Raw genomic sequence first — 17,320 nt, forward strand, 5'->3', positions numbered from 1 at the left:
CTAAGAAGGACCTTACCCCAAATAGCTGCTTTCCACCAAAATACTCCCTCTTCACTTTAGGGCATTGGTCCTTTTGAGACTTTTTCGTACTAACCAGTGATGGCACACGTGCGCTCGGTTTCATGTCTCTCTGTGAATCTGGGGCCAGGGCCGAGATTTTCCAGGCAGCGCGTCCTCGTGTGAAATGGCTGCTTCAAACCAGGACCGGGGTTCTTCTTTTTACTCCAACTTTGGGGGTGGGAAGGGATGGACTGAGTGTATATTGACAAGTTGTGTTCGGGAGCCCACACGGTAGCTCATTCTTTCGATCATACGCTTTTGACAAAGTGACACGGCATGCATCTTATCCACTTGTACTATTTCTGCTTGTATTAGTAGCTCCAGCATTGATTTATGTGGGACAAGGCGACTTTGTCAGTTGCTGAAGTCCATTTTGGGTCGCAAAGCTCGTAAGAGGCGGAGGCTGTTGATTGCGGAGATTAAGATTGTATTCAATGTAGAGCAGCGAGGGCGGGGCTTCGGGGGGGGGGATGTACGCGTCTAAGTATCTGCTTACATTGGGCCCAATTAGCAGCACAATGACGCTGGGATTTGCAGAGAATCAAGTGGGTCAATTTGTCAGCACACATGTGTTAATTATGGCGAGAGATGAGGTCCCAAACAATCATTATCGGCTGCAATTAGGCTCCGGGGGAAGGAAGGAGCCTTAATTGTCTTTAAAAGGCTGACAAGACCAATTAGCCGGCAGGTTTGTCTCCCAGCCTCCGGTCGCGCTGTCGCCAATCAACTCATAGACGGCTGCTACCGCTTGTGACATTCTCGTTTAACGTCATCGCGCGTCAGCTCGCAATATTTCCAAAACCTGACAGAAATGGATGAGAATGCTTGATGGAAACAGAATTGGATCCAAGCTGGTAACATTTGCCACAACCAGATGGAAGCTGAAGATAGAAAATTCCAGACACTGACGGAACCCGGGTGAAGCTGACAGACCCTGATAGAAAATGTCATCGCGGAAGCTTCGAGAACTTGATAGTCGCCGATTGAAGCGAAACTCAGCCGATGATCGAAGCGGATAGAACCCGGTGGAAGCTTTTAAAATGTGACAGCAGCTGATCGAACCTGATACAAGATGACGGAAGCTGATCGATTAGAAGCTGAGAGAATTGGAGACAACCTGATGGAAACTGACGGTAGGAACTGATAGAGCTTTATGGAACCTGATAGAAGTCGATACGTCCCGGCAGAGGCGGCTCATGAGGCAATTCCTCAAAGCTGATAAACTGCTGATGATCCAAGTCAGTCGAACCTGCTCGAAGTAGAATGAACCCGATGAAGCCCGGTAGAATCGGATTCCATCCATTTAGCATGTTGGTTAATTGAGTGCTTTTCACGAAATGATAACACATTCCACCAAATGCCCCGTTGTCAGAATTCCTTTGTGTGCGTCTTCATACATGCTGATCCTCGACCTTTGTGCACATGAAGATATTGTCCCGCTTTTGCATAATCCACTTCATAATCCAGCACTGGCAGATTAGCGCCAGTTGACTCTCGTTCTCCGGGGGATCACGCACACCTACTTTTTAACACGTTCCCACATCGTGGGCGTGTGTGCTGTTATTTGGGAATCTAGTTCTGATTTATTTGTGGAAGACGCGAGCTATACCGAGCGGCGTTCAGCAAACGCAACACGCACACGCCAGGATCATCCTTAACGACACCAGTGGCTCGCGAGTGCGTGCGTGCGTGCGTGTGTGTGCGGACAATGGCAACACTTCCTTTTGGCCCTAATAGGCCCGGACCCCCACCACCACCTCAATTCTATTGTGGCCTGATTAGGACCCCCATTCAAGGTCTGTGGGATCCCTCATGGTCAGGCCGTGGAAACGCCTCCTCGCCTCCCAAGTGAGGGGGACGTTTGCAAATGAGGGTTGCCAGCCATGGTTGGGGTTTTAAGTCAGGCTTTCAAAAAAGGCTACTGGTTCTAAATTAGGCTTCAAATCAGGTTTCGGGCCTTGGTTAGGCTTTCAGATTAGGATTTAAGGCCAGAGTTATGGTTTCAAATTAGGGTTCCAAGCCATTATAGGGTTTGGGGTTTGAAATTCGGGTTTCAAATCTACGTGACAATTGCAAAGTAGGGTTTGAAGCCGTGTGTGTGTGTGTTTGGACAATGGCAGCGCTGCCTTTTTGCCTCTAATTGGCTCCTCCCCTCCTGCACCATTGTGGTCTGATGAGGACCCCATTCAGGACCTCGGGGTCCCCCCGATACTGTACAACTTGCTGAGACACAATGGCCACCCTTCAAGGAGGCCTGAGCCGCACCCATGCTTAATGAACACTTAGGGTGGGGTGGGGAGGTTTTGGGGGCACCCCAACCCCCACCCCTCCCTGTTTTGTCCTTGGGAGCAGCAAGAGGGGAAATAAAAATGTTTTGATTGAAGTCATAATGAGGCCCCCGAGAGAGCGTAAAAGACGAAAGGACGAGGACAAGTTGAATGGAAGAAAGGATGCAGGTACAAAAGAGGAAGACGAGAAGAAGGAGGTGAAGAAACAGGAAAAAAACGCAACGGGACTTTCGTCTTTGTACCACTTTGTTCTTCTCGGGCCTGGCGGACGCATTTCGGCGTGGGAAAGAATTTGCCACTTCACCCCTTTTTTCATTTTCAGCGGGAAAAGGCCACTGTGCAGCAGGGCCTTCGTCTCTGAACATCACAAAAGGTACGGTTTCAAATTAGGGTTGCAAACAGGGCTCGTGATTCGTGATCGTCAATTGGGGCTCAAAGTTAGGCTCAATGTCTGGGGTAGGGTTTCCATCATGAGTTGATTTTTTTTTTTTTTTTTTTCTTAAATCTTTTTTTTTTTTAAGGCTGAGTGTTTCAAATTAAGGTTGCAAATGTGACTTAGTGATTCAAAGTAGAGTTTTTAAAAAGGATTAAGGCTTTCATTTAAAGTTCAAGACAAATTTAGGGTTTTAAGTGGGGGTTTTCACTCTTGGTTAGGGTTTCAGGCCTTGACTAGCGTCTCAAATAAGGTATAGGGTTTCAAGCCAGTGTTAAGGTTTTAAAGTTGTGTCTCAAACCTGGTTAAGGTTTGGGATTAGGGTTTCAAATGAATGTTACAGTTTTAAAATTGAGTTTCGAGCCAAGGTTACGGTTTCCAACTTGGGCTAAGTTTCAAATAATTCATTAAATTGCTGTTTTAAACCTGGTTTAGGGTTTCAAGTTAGGGTGTCATGTCTAGCCTGGGATTTCAAACGAGAATACAGGTTTCAAATGAGGGTTTCGAGCATAGGTTGGGCTTTCAAGTAAGGCTCTGGGTTTCAATTTTGGGTTTCCACTTTAGGTTGGGGTTTCAAGCCTGGGGGAAAGGTTTCAAGGTAGGGTTAAAGTCCAAGGTTAAGCTTTCAAATCACCATTTCTAGCCTCGGCTCGGGTTGGAAGTCAATGTTAGGGTGTCAAATTGGCACTTGAGGTCAGAGTTCGGGGTTTGATTAGGGTTTCAAGCAGGTGTGACAGTTTCAAGTTAGGGTTTCAAGCCTGGGTTGATTTTAAAGTCCGCTTTCATGTTAATCTTTAGCAGAAAAAGTTGGTGCACTAAGTTCAGTCTCAGCAGAATACAAATATGGCGGCTTGGGAGTTGTCCTAAGGTTTGTTGTTGGTGTTTTGTTTTGTTTTTGTTTTAAACCGCCATCTTTGTAGTTCTGTTGAGGCTGAGTTTGACTGAATGTCTCCAGTGGCCGGTCACAGCCTGCCGTCGCTCCTCGTTGGATTTGTAGCCGCCCGTTTTTAACGAGCGCACCGTTGACCCACATAAAAACCTCCAGAGCTTTTACACACGTAATAAAAGAAGAAGCGCCTCGGAGCCAATCAACTCGAGTCTCATTCTTCCTCACTAAAGCCAAAGCAAACATCGTCAAAACTCACTTTGCACTTTCGATGTGTCATCCTGACCAGCTAATACGTCGCACTCTGTCAAAAAAAAAAAAAAGTACAGTTATTTGAAAATTGAGACTCTGAATCCAGTTTGATTGAGTCGCATCAACTCTTGTGGGCATGTCTAGCATGATTAATCCCACAAAAAAAGTCTCAAAGTAAGTCTTCCAATTTGGTTCATAGCTAACATTTTAGTGCCATTTCCAGAGATCCACAGCACCAGAATTATTCAAAAATTCAGCCCCTTCTGAACTCACTTGTAGGCATGAAATTTGGTCGGCATCTTCTATCATGACTCGACCCACAAAAAAGTCCCAAGGAACCCCGCCCTAAAGTGGACAGGACACTTTCCATTTGGGTTGGAAGTAGACATTGTAGCGACATATCGGTAGATCCGTGACTCTTTGGAATTGTTTTGAAACCCACCAATAAAGTCTCCAGAAACCATGCCCTAAAAGTCAGAGGAAGTCTGCCGCTTTGCTTTGAAACCAACATTTGAGACTCAAACAAGCCAACTGCACCATGTTAGAACCAGACCAAAAGTCTTCCAGTTGGATCTTCTCTGCTCATTTAAAACCGTTGTGACTAATAATTGTACTTCTCATTTCTTTGAAGTGGTTGACGTGAATGAGCGCTCAGGTGTCGGGATGACGCCACACGCTGCAACGCTCGTCTTCATCATTCACACGCGTTTCGCTTCAGGAATCAAAGCGCCGTTAATAAGTTCTACCTTTAACACCCTTTCCTCGTCACTTTCACGCCGATAACAGCTGCTTTCGTCAGCATCTTCTGAAGCGCAATAACGTGCCACTGTCAATATGTAACGGCATCGGCTTCATTTGAGTAACAAGTGGAAGTGGAAAGGTCAAAGCGTACAACAGCCATGTTGCTGTTTCTTATTTGTTTGTTTTTTTCCCCTCACTCAATAAACGGCCCCAATAGCGGCGAGGCGGTGTGAAGTGCTTGCAGCCTTTTCCAATAATCATTATCCGGTGTTTGGGAATGTGGTTAGCCATTAGCTTCCCGACGTGTCAAACATTGACACGTTCACATGGCCGGCTTCAGCCTCGGCAGCAGCCCATTGGCTTCACCTGTCCTGGAAAATGCTTTAAAAACAGAATAACTACTACAAGTATGCCTTCTTTGTTTGTCATCTGAAATCGGCCTTGATTGGACTTGCATTTGTCAGGTTGCAAATGGCTGACATTTACGCGTCCAGGTAACATCAAGTCTCTCTGAAACGCATTTCCCCTCTGTATTCAGTCATGAGTTTCATGATTCACATCCCAACGTGCATGTTGCCTTCATGTCATATTTTTATGGCAGTGGAATTTTTAGTGCGGGCGCAAAGGTCCGAAGTGTAAAGTTGATGTTCTCTCTTCCGGTGGGTTCAAAGGTCACATCTTCAGTGGTGCTAGTCGACTTTATGACCTTGTTTACCAGCACGGGAATTGTTTGAAGGCGCCTTGACGGGACAGAAAAACGCGTCGAAACTGGAGGAGTACAAGAAGCGGCAAAAAGATTGAGCAGAGTGTCATGTGCATGCCAGGACTCTAGTTGGCGATGTCACTTTTGGGCTGCGTGTCCAAGCAAGGTTGTCACTTGTTGTTGTTGCTGGCACGAGACATTTTTTCCTGCTTTGATGTTCTGAGTGAAAAGAAGTAATACAAAATTGAGCGAAATTGAGACATCGACCTGCAAATTTTCCGTCTTCAAAAGTAACAGAGATACAAATGGCCCGACTTAAGAGTTTTTCCGTCCGTTGTTCTGTTGTTGTTTTTTTGTTCGATTGACTGCGATGATCAATTGAACTTGACCGTCAAACTGAAGAGAAAGCAAATGACACCTTGTATCATTAAAACCACCCCAAAAACAAAAGAAACACCATTGACAGGCTAATGATTAGCTTTAGTGTTGAAGACAAACGGCGCAACCACACGTGGAAAGATAACATAGCGACCCTCATAGCGAGTCCTATATTCTTCATCCGCTGTGAAGAACGACTAATATTACTGCAGTCATTACGTTATACTGCCCCCAGGTGGATGGCCAAGGCGCACAACGGAAGGAGCAGCACACAATCCATTGAAAAGAAGCCAAAAATGTGGCACAAACTGGTTAGTTCTTTCCATTCAATGATGTCATTGCGGTATGTTTGTATAAAACACAATATTGCCGAGCGCTCATTTTTCCTCCTGAAGCGAAGTACGACGGGTGCTCTCCCGCCTTTTTCTTCAAGGCGCAATAACATCGCGCTCAGAAGATTCCGTCCGTGCTTCTCAACCGCTCAAGTTTTCCCGGCGGTACCGGTCAACAAAGCGGCCCCTTCATGGCAGCCTAGGCTGCCTCGGTTTAGGCGAAATCCAATTCTGCGCTGCCACACTCCACAAAACGGCGCAACCAATCCTTCCGCGCTGGTAGCATGCGACCGGAACACTTCCACAGCCTCCGGCGTTTTTCTTTTTCTTGACTTGCTCTCCGTGCTGAAATCATGACTCCGTTTGACAGTTGCTCAACTTGTTAAGATACAAGTTGTTGCAAGTTCACACAGCTTTGATCTGGACATCTCTTTTTCTTTGTATTTATTTAGCCGCTGAAGGTTACTGGACAAAAGATAGTCATTGCGTCCGTTGTCCGTCAAGCGCATTTTGGCCAATCAGGAGGCTGCAAACGCTGACCTCCTTTTCAAAATCTAAATGAATTTACATGTACCCATAATTGGAAATGAAAACGGGAATTGAACATTTTAAGCAAATGGAAATGAAATCTTTGAAAAAGAAAAAAGCTCAATTAATTTGAGATAAATGAAACAAAATTAAAATTCTAGATAACGTCATGTAACTAAAGGAAAGAAATTAGACTAATTGAAAATAAAGGCAAACATGAGAATGGAACAAACACTTTTTCAAGTAAAAAAAACTCATTAAAGGTTTTGAGTTTCAATTAAAATACAATTTCAAATAAAAGCAAAAGTTCAATTCCCTATAAAATCATGAATATCATTTAAATACCATTTGAAAAACAAAACAACAAAGTAAACTAAATCAACATTTAACAATTTACAAATTAAAAGTATGGCAAAAATATCTGAATTCAAATTTAACAAAACAAAAATGTCAACTAAAATAAAAATTCACCTTCCTGTAAAAATTATTTCAAATAAATGAACCATAAAACTGAACTAGAGAAATAAACACATGAGAGAGATATTGAAAAAGAAAACTGAAGGATAATAAAAAGCAAACCGAATTTAACAAGAGTAAAACTAAACCCCCAAAAAATAAAAAAATCCAATAGTGCATAAATGGAATTCAACAAGTCAACAAGGTAGCAACTCAAAGTCCACCTTTGTTGCCATGTGAGTGGCAGCCCGGCAACGTTGTGCCAATGTTGCTCGGCTTGTCACGCACGTGACAAAGTGGGAACATTTTTGCTTTTGGCTTGCCTTGCGGATGACGCTGCATGCGAGCGCGCGCCGCCATCTCGGCTCTCGGGCTTGACGTGTCTATCTGACAAATGAAGGCTGCGCTCGCTGAACCAAAACACAGCTGTTGTGGAGGTCAAAAGGTTAATTACACATGGGGGCGTGCACGCTTCACCGCTGGTGCTCCACAAACGTCCGCGAGGTTCAAAAACCGGCGCGCTTGTCATGCTCGGAGTTTGCGTTGGAATTGAGCTGGAAAACCCATCAAACACACAAATGCAAAACGAAGACACTTCTGAATTTAGTCATTTTCGCTACCTTACGGCAGCTTGTTAAGTTTGTGCCCCCTTTTGACTGGCCATGTGTGGCACGTTTTTCAAAACGTGGATGGTATGATTAATATGCAACCGACTGAGATGATCCACCGGTTTCACCTGACCACTTCATAAACCACCTCTGTGATTCAAACGTTTACACTCGTTTGTGTGCAACAAGATTCCGATAAACAATAACATTTGTGCAAACATTCCCTCGCTCGCACATCTGCTTCTTGGTTATCATCTCTGGACATGCCCAAGACGACGATGTCAGCTGCAACTGCTGTGCAGGCGGTCCAAATTATCCATGGAGAAATGAAAGGAAAATTTGTCAAATGCCATGATCCTGGATGCACTTGTGGTCCTGGTCTAGGTTCCTGTCCTCTCCCCTTAAATTGCTCAATTCTGTCCTCTTTGTGCTGCATGGTACGACTTCATCATGCGACTAGTTTAGGGTGTCCAATCACTTGTTGTTTTGATGGAATGGGCCCTGATTGAAAATAAGGCATCAAACTCTGGACCAGGCTTGAGAAATCCTCGCCGAACACATGCGGAACATGCACTAAGACAACCTCAGAGGCCATGAGAATACTGCAGTCTTTCTCCATTCCTTACACTTCCCACCTCGTCCACATCTAGCCTTTCCTCTGTGGCACGAGCAGCTCGTAAAAAAATCAATCAGACCCAGCAGCGGTCTGACTTTCTTTCTCCCGGTGTGTCGTCACAGCTGGCTAATGAATCCTGCCGTCTTTGCTATCACGAGCGTGTGTAGCCTTGAGACCACGTCATTGTCGCCTGGAGAAAGAACTCAAATATAATTCGGGCTGGCTTGCACGCTCGTTGGCCGACGCCGGGCCCCGATGACGCCGGGAGAACAAGTGCTCATTTACAAGGGCTCGCCTTAACACCCCCAAAGCAACACCGCAGTCTGCACACGCTCATGTCTATCGGCCTAGTGTATCCATCGCTACAATCATCGTCAAATCGAGTTACTGGAACACAGGTACCAGTCCTGTCCTAATCTTGGGACCAGCCCTGGACTACTCATCCATAAAATGTTAATCAACTAAAATACTACGGATTATTAATGGTCAATAGGTCCGAGTCATTGTCCTGGTCCTCCACCTGGACATGGTTCTGATCCCGGACCCGGTCTTGGTTCCTGTCTTAGTCCCTGTCTTGGCTCTAGCCCCGGTCCCTTCCACTATACTGGTCCCTATACTGGACCTCTTATCTTCTAAAATGCTGGTCAGATAGTCCTGATCCCTTTCCTCGTCGTAGCACCAGTCGTAGTCCTGGTCCAAGTACAGTACTTGATTCTTACCTTTATCCAGGTCATTTTCCCTGTCTTTGTCACAGTCCTAGAAATCGGATCATCTAAATTAAGAAGGTCCTGGTAATGGAAGCAGTCATGGTTCTGGTTTTGGTCCTTGTCCTTGAGCTGGTCATGGTCCCTGTTTTGGCCATCTGATCCTCTCGTGTGTTGTGCGCGTGTGTGGGTGTGTCACTGCTTGCTTTGATTAATGAGCGGAAGGAAGGTGAACCAATACACATTTGTTGTCTGTGTGCTTGCGGGTGGGTGGTGGTGGGCGTGTACCTTGGGCCACACATCTCACCTCTGCTGATTGCGAGGCCCTCCTTGAGTAAACACATGCATGCACAGCTCAGTGAGGAGGATTCCAAAGTGTGGAAGGAAGGAAGGAAGGAAGCCAGGGAGAGTAGAAGAGGTCGTCCATCCAACACGGACCACAGCTGCAGCAAAAGCTCGAGGAAAGTCTGGCAACCTGATTTGTAGAGAGGCAGGCCACACTACTCTGGACTGGACTGGACTGGACTGGACTGGACTGGACTGGACTGGACTGGTCGGCAGCCACATATAGACAAGCGGCCTTTCACATTCACAATTGAAGAGAAGGGAAGTCACGACGACAACAACAAATGACACTAGCAGGCATGTTTTGAGGATCTGGGAGAAACATGCAAACTCCACACAATAAGGCCGCAGCCCGAGGGTCTTCATCTTAACCAGTGACTCAGTCAAACAGAGATTTATTATTGTTATGGTTACTATTCTTACTTTATTTATCGCTATTATTATTATTGTTTCCATGCAAAAATTAGAAAGGCGAACGTGAACACCTCAATAAACCCATGAGAAGATCTCCCCCTCGATGCTGGCCCCCCTTCCATGTAAACTATGAGAGTCCTGGGAGAATCTCATTTGGGGGGCGTCCGGGGGGGTTGTCGTAATGGTCCACCCGGGAATGAATGTAGAAATGGACGTAAAAGCAGATGCATTAACTCTGCTTCCAGACTAAGTATGGTGGTATGCTGGGAGGGGGGCAACGTGTAACCCAAACCCCACATGGCGTAAGGAATGGGGGGCGGGTGTACACTTGCTGCCCGGGCCCGGTCCATAAGCCTTGTTAATCAAGACAACGTCCACTCTGATGACAACAGTACTGCTCTGAAACGTATACGCCAAGGACTATTTCTTTGGAATTTCACTTGCAACTGGATCAGTCCCTGGAAGTCCCTGCTTGAATACAGGAAGCCTCTAGTCTGATACAGTTTCCAGTCTAGAGCTCCCAGGCCTGGTCTCAATCATGGTACTGGTACCGGTACTTTTTCCTCCCACTCCTGGTCAAACCATTTCTACTTAAATACTGTAGTTACTGGCCAAAAGGTACAGGTCCTGGTACCTGTACCGATGCCAGTGCCTGTACTGGTTCTGTTTCTGGCCTTGCTTTTTCTCCCTGTCCTATTTCTGGTGCTGGTATCTATCCTGGTGATATGATCTTCTAAATTAATAATCATTAATAATATTAATGCCATATAGTCTCAGTCTCCTAGTCCCAGTCCTGGCTAGTTGATCCTCTAGAGTACTAGTCAGATACAGTTACTGGTTTAGAGATCCAGGTCCACGTCTTGGTATGAGTCTCAGTCCTGGTCCTGCGCCCTGGCCCTCATCCTCATTCTGGTCCATCCATCTCCTAAATACTACTCTGATAATTATTGGTCAAAATGTCCTGGTCATGGTCCCATTCCCCGTCCTAGTGTTGGTGTTGGTCTTGGTCCTGATCACAGTCCCTGTCCTGGCTACCTGATCCGGTCAAATGCTGGTCATATCCAGTTATTAGTTCCTGTCCTGGCAATCAGAAATAGTTTTTGGTTCATATGTTGGCTTCCTGTTTCTCGATAATCAGATACAGTTACTGGTCCAGAGCTCCTTGCACCACTCACTGTCCTGGCCGATGCATTGAAATAGTCGTAAGATGCAGTAAGTGGCTTAAATGCCCTGATCCCTGCTGGGTCCTGGTCCTGGTCCTGCTCTCAGTGTACCCAACCCTTGAAGATAAAAAGACAGTGGACTATCCAAGTAAGCAGAAGTTCTTTACATGCACATGAAATGCTGTCACCAAACTAACATTCACCTAAACCACAATAACATAAGCTAATATTAGCGCTAAAAGCATGTGGCGAAATGGCGTTGAAAAACAAAGGGTCGTCAGCAGACGGCGTCTGGAAGCTAGCGGCTAATTAGCATTAAGACATTACCCAGAGAGCTGACACATGCCAACAGTACACTCTAAAAACAGTTGGGTTCAAAATAACACCGTTTTGGGTCAAAAAAGGGCTGATCCACCACTTGGGTCAATTGTTTTTGCAGAAAACAACCCCAAAAATGGGTAGTTTTGTACAAAACAACCCTAAAAACTGGGCCGTTTTGTACAAAACAATGCAAGAAGGTGGGTCAAATTGACCCAATTTGTGGATTGATCTATTTTTGGCCCAAAATGGTGTTATTTTGAACCCAACTGTTTTTGAGTGTAAAAATGGCTGCTCTAGAACAAGTGTGAAGAAGAGTAACGAGAAACATTAGCATGTCCGATTAGCGTGACGCCCCATGTCCTGCTTCCATCAAGATGGAGCTGATAAAAAGTCATCACGAGCGCTCTTCCGGTCGTGAAAGAATGCACGTTGCTTGTTTTCCTCCACAGTCAAATCATGTTAGCCCATTGGGAATAACTTCAACTTCATCAAGCCATTTCTGTTTTTCTTTTGTTAGCAGCATTGTACAAAAAAAAAAGACAGAATGGTTGTATGATGTTTTTGATAAGGACAAATAGTAGCAAATAGTATGATATTGTACTTTATAAAAACACAGTCAATACATAGAATGTGTTCTAATGCTGCAATCCACTTCAGTGTGCCGGCCTCAGCCACCGGGAGACCGTACTGTAGAAAACAGACAAATGAAGAAGAATAGGCTTCTTCTACTCAGTAAATTGCTGTCATATCAGTCATTCTTTGCTGATGATAAAGAACATATGCCTGTGAATATTGTTATAATCTCTGTCTACATGTTTTTCCACCAAATGTGTTCAAGTGTCTGTTGCTTAACGGGCTATAAAACTGCAACTGCTGATGCTAAGAGTTGGCACGTCAATGGTGTTTTCCTTTATGTTAGCATTGAGCTAGCGAGGGGCCGTTATTAGGCGACATCGTTTTAAATATATGATGTGTACATTTTGTAAATTCCAACGGGGAGTGCCATTAACCACCTTGAAGCCTCTTTTTCAATATTTGCCAAACTGCTGCTTCTGGCGGAGTCGAGTCAAATTTGCACTAGCAAGTCAAAGCAAAAAAATTGGTGGCTCGTGTCTCACAAAAGTATAGTTTCTGGGCTGGTAGAAAAGTCGTTAAACACAGCAACTTAATGGCGAAATTGCCAACACTGACTGCTTTTATGAAGTAGCTCCTCTCTTTTTGCATCCATGATGTTACTGTTAGCAGTGCGCATCAGCGGGTCTTGCGCCATAAACGCTTAGGCCAAGCACTCCTTTGGCAAACACGCTAGCAAGCGGGCTAATGAGGTTAATTGGTGTTGCGATGCGTTTGAGCCCGTCTGACAAAACAACCTTGGCGCCATTTGAAGCCTACCAATCCGATCACAAGTGTGAATGACTTTAATTAGTGCTTATCTGCCCAGCAAGCTCTAGAGTGTTTTCTTTTGGGCGAGGTTAGCAAACTCTTTAACGCGCACACACGCACACGCACACACGGGGTGGCCTATGTCGCACTAATCATCCGCCCAGCGTGCGACCAATCAAACGATTTGCACAGAAGTTAAGACAAACAGCAGACTCCCTTTGGAGGGAGACCACCCCCTGCGGTGCCATATTAACCTCACACGCACTCACGGTGGACCCAAAGCAGCTCCCTTGTGGCGGCAGACTTTGTCAAAATAAATAAAAGTCCATTAAAAGTGTGTCTTTGAAAGCACCCCTAATACAAAGGCGTGTAATTGCGATAAGAGAACCGTCATGTTGTTATGAAGTCCTCACGCTGTTCGGAAGCTGCAGTCAAGTGCAGTGACGGCGAGGATACTGCGTTTTCCGACATTCTGTCTGCTGCCTGAACGCCTCATATGGCCTCTTGTTTCCTAGAAGAAGGCAAGGCCACTTGCATTTACAGGTACGATCTCATGATCATAATACACCAAAGATGTGTTTACCGAGATAACAATTAGTGACAGTCGGGCTACTTGTTTTTCCTAGTGCTTCCTGAATGCATCGTACAGTTTACATTGTTTCCTAACAAGTTTTGGCCACTCTAGTAGCAGGTACACAATGTAATAACTGCGATAAAATGCAGATTCATTCAGGTCCCTTGAATGCCTAGTGCCAAACAGTGTTCCTGGGGGAACATTCTCAAAACAGTCTTCCTCTGGGGGCGGTCGGTTGACTTGTTTTCTTGGAAAATATTTCATTCTTGAAAATAAATGTTCTTACTTATACAAAATAAGACTTTTTCTTAAATTCTTCTCAAAACAATGTGGAAAAAAGACTTAAAAATACTGAATTCTTGAAGTATTTTTGTTTTGTTTTTCAAAACAATGGTTTAGCGGGGAAAAAGCTTCTATTTTTTACACATTATAAACGATTTAATTGTCTTTAAAAAGGGTGGTACGATCTTGAAAATGAAGGTAAAACAAACGGTGTGGATGCCTTCAGAATTCCCACAATTAATCACTTTGCTTTTCTCAAAATGTTCCCGTGAGGGGAAAAAAATGCTTAAATATTAAAACAAAAATATTACTTAAAAAGAAATTAATGGATATTTCTCTAACAAAAAAATGTTGAAAAAGTGCTACGTTAAAAGCACACCTCATCATCATCATAATAGTAACAGTATTATTTGTAATAGTAATTACATTTGAAATAAATTACGAATGTAATTGTAATCAAAATACATTACAAAAATATATTGACAAACAAGACTTATTTAACAACGTTCAATGCCGGAAAGACAAACTCACCAACAACAAAAAATAGTCAAACAAAAACGAATCACAGACATGCATGCTTTGAGTATTGCAATTGCTTGTTGTGAAAATGTTGGTCAAGGGCTCATTTCTGCATTTTCAGCACGTTGCTTCCGTGACTGTTGTATTGTTGAACTCATTACGACACTGTTGACTGCTGCTAATGACATTGCTCACTAATGGGCCGATTGTATTCTGCATGCAGGGCGTGTGTGCGTTGGAGCGCCAAAGCTCTTCGAGTTTGATTGACGCGGCCGAGACCCTCCTCGGGGGGGGGGGGGGGGCGTCGCCTCCCCTCGCGTCCTCTCGCCCCGCCTCGCCTCGCCTATAAAAGGCTGCAGCCCGCCCACCGTGCTCACACGTGCGCGCACACACACGCGCGCGCACACTCACACACGAGGACGCAGGACGCAGGACGCAGGAAGCGGGAGCGGGAGCTCGCAGGCATGACTCGTTGCGGTTCTCGGGCGGACTGAGGCGCGTTGCATCCGGCCATGTCCCGGCGCGCGCTCTTCCTGTGCCTCTTCACGCTGGCCGTGCACCGCTCGCGTTGCTGGGGCGCCAAGCCGCTGCAGTGCGAGGAGATCTCGGTGCCCATGTGCAAGGGCATCGGCTACAACCACACGTACATGCCCAACCAGTTCCACCACGACACGCAGGACGAGGCCGGCCTGGAGGTGCACCAGTTCCTGGCGCTGGTGGAGATCAAGTGCTCGGCGGACCTGCGCTTCTTCCTGTGCAGCATGTACACGCCCATCTGCCTGGAGGACTACAGGAAGCCGCTGCCGCCGTGCCGGAGCGTGTGCGAGCGCGCGCGGGCCGGCTGCGCGCCCCTCATGAGGCAGTTCGGCTTCCCGTGGCCCGACCGCATGAGGTGCGAGCTGCTGCCGGAGCGGGGCCAGCAGGACCTGCTGTGCATGGACTACAACCAGGACCCGAGCCAGAGCACCGGGGCGGCCGCCGCCGGCACCAGCGCCGCGCCGCCCACCAAGCGGCCGCCGCTCAAGCCCTGGAAGAAGGCGGGCTACGAGCCCCACAAGCCGCTGGTGACGGGGGCGGCGCGGGCGGCGGGGGGCCCCGCGCCCAAGTGCCCGCCGCCGTCGGACTGCGCCGCGTCCCCGTCGGCGTCCTGCCACAGCCCCTTCTTCAGCGCCGACGAGCGCGCCTTCACCGCCTTCTGGATCGGCCTGTGGGCGGCGCTGTGCTTCGCGTCCACGCTGACCACCGTGGCCACCTTCCTGGTGGACATGGAGCGCTTCAAGTACCCCGAGCGGCCCATCATCTTCCTGGCCGCCTGCTACCTGTGCGTGTCGGCCGGCTACCTGCTGCGCCTGGCGGCGGGCCACGAGAAGGTGGCGTGCACGAGCCAGCACGGCGTCGAGCACGCGCAGCAGGGCAGCGCCGGCCCGGCGCTCTGCACGCTGGTCTTCCTCCTGGTCTACTTCTTCGGCATGGCCGCGTCCATCTGGTGGGTCATCCTGTCCCTGGCCTGGTTCCTGGCCGCCGCGCTCAAGTGGGGCAACGAGGCCATCGCGGGCTACGCGTCCTACTTCCACCTGGCCGCCTGGCTCCTCCCCAGCATGAAGACCATCGCCGCGCTGGCGCTCGGTTCCGTGGACGGGGACCCGGTGGCGGGCATCTGCTACGTGGGCAACCGCAACCTGGACAACCTGCGCGGCTTCGTCCTGGCCCCGCTGGTGGTCTACCTGCTGGTGGGCTCCATGTTCCTGCTGGCCGGCTTCGTGTCGCTCTTCCGCATCCGGCGCGTCATCCGGCGCCAGGGCGGCGGCGGCGCGGCCAAGGCGGACAAGCTGCAGCGGCTCATGGTTCGCATCGGGGTGTTCACGGTGCTCTACACGGTGCCGGCCGCCGTCATCGCGGCCTGCTACTTCTACGAGCAGCACAACCGGCAAGCCTGGGAAGCGGGCTACAGATGCGGGTGCCCCCCACCCTCCTCCTCCTCCGGCGGCGGAGGCGCCGAGGCTCGCCCCCCGCGACCGGACTACGCCGTTTTCATGCTCAAGTACTTCATGGGGCTGCTGGGGGGCATCACGTCGGGGGTGTGGGTGTGGTCCGGGAAGACCCTGGACTCGTGGAGGACGTGGTGCACGCGATGCTGCTGGAGGAGCAAAACTTCCTCGGCGGGAGGGGGGTCCATGTACAGTGACGTCAGCACCGGCCTCACCTGGAGGTCCGGCACCGGGAGCTCGGTGTCCTTCCCCAAGCAGGTGCCTCTGTCCCGGGTGTGAGATGGCGGGACGCGCACTGGGCGAGCCTTGGAAGCGGGTTTTCTTTTCTTTTGTTTGTTTGTTTGTTTGTTTTTTAAGGGGAGGGGGAATCCTACCTGCTCTTTCAACCCGAAGACGTCATCGGGGTTACTCGGGTCCACATTGCCTTAAAACGGACTCATTACGGGTTTGCATCGCGCATAAATGAGGGTATTTATCTAATTATTATGTACAGATCATGTAATTATGTATAATTGTCACTTTGATAGAAGAGTCTATTTTGAATAAATAAAAACATTTGAATTGAATTCTGATCCAGCGACCTCTGCTCATTTTCGGAGACGCTGGCGTGCATGGTTGAGCATTTGTCTGATGACGATCATGTTAGAGAGGCGTTCATGTTTAGTTAATTCGTGTGATTATCAAAATAAGACCCCATTTTAATATGTAACAATGTTAAATATCGTTGACAGTGCTAATCAAAACAGTGCATTGTGAACTTTCTAAAATCCGATTTATTGAACCTGCTGGTGTACTTAATGAAGTGACTGTAGTGAGCCTTCAGTAACTTGACATTGTCGCAAAACTAACCAGCGAACAATACATTTTTTATTGAATTATTAGTCTACCACTAAACTCATACATAAAATGTCTGGCAGAGTTAATCCAAACTTTTTGAGCATTTTTTGTAAAGTCACATTTTCTGTATATTGGATCTTGTTGTGTACCTAATGAAGTGGCCAGTCAGTGTTAAGTACAGACAAACATTTTAACAACTCGAACACGCAAACAAACTTCTTGTTCAGTTGTTAAACTTCAAATTCTACCCCAAAAGTCACAATACTTACATGTAGTCACTGTTCAGTGTTCAGTACAACACCTGTTTGTGTAAAAACATGAATACTGTCAGTTACCCAAACGTATTTCTTTTAATTAGTGTTCACTGATTACCGAGAAAAACCGCACGTCTTTTATGGCTGATCTACATCCGTCCTCTCAAGTTTCTAAATGTCTTCCTACCTGTTAACCACAAGTGTCAAATACTGTCATTTCTAAGAGTCATACATGACGACAACCCATTCAAATCT

General features: G+C 47.1%; 1 protein-coding gene across 1 annotated transcript; it reads left to right on the forward strand.

Moving 5' to 3' along the window:
- The first annotated feature begins 2,504 nt into the window (after nt 1–2,504).
- On the forward strand, nt 2,505–16,546 carry LOC147141482 (frizzled-8-like). Its single transcript, XM_086042140.1, has 2 exons — nt 2,505–2,721; nt 14,210–16,546. Exon 2 carries the CDS (start codon nt 14,499–14,501, stop codon nt 16,251–16,253), a length of 1,755 nt encoding a protein of 584 aa, XP_085898266.1. The 5' UTR covers nt 2,505–2,721; nt 14,210–14,498; the 3' UTR covers nt 16,254–16,546.
- Nucleotides 16,547–17,320: the final 774 nt, after the last annotated feature.

Source organism: Filicampus tigris, chromosome 10 (assembly GCF_054856515.1).
Source record: "Filicampus tigris isolate MCC_2025a chromosome 10, RoL_Ftig_1.0, whole genome shotgun sequence".
In the NCBI taxonomy this organism is placed as follows: Eukaryota; Metazoa; Chordata; class Actinopteri; order Syngnathiformes; family Syngnathidae; genus Filicampus; species Filicampus tigris.

What these genes read in the sequence shown, in the direction of transcription:
- LOC147141482 (XM_086042140.1), top strand. Translation starts at nt 14,499, where the DNA reads ATGTCCCGGCGCGCGCTCTTCCTGTGCCTCTTCACGCTGGCCGTGCAC.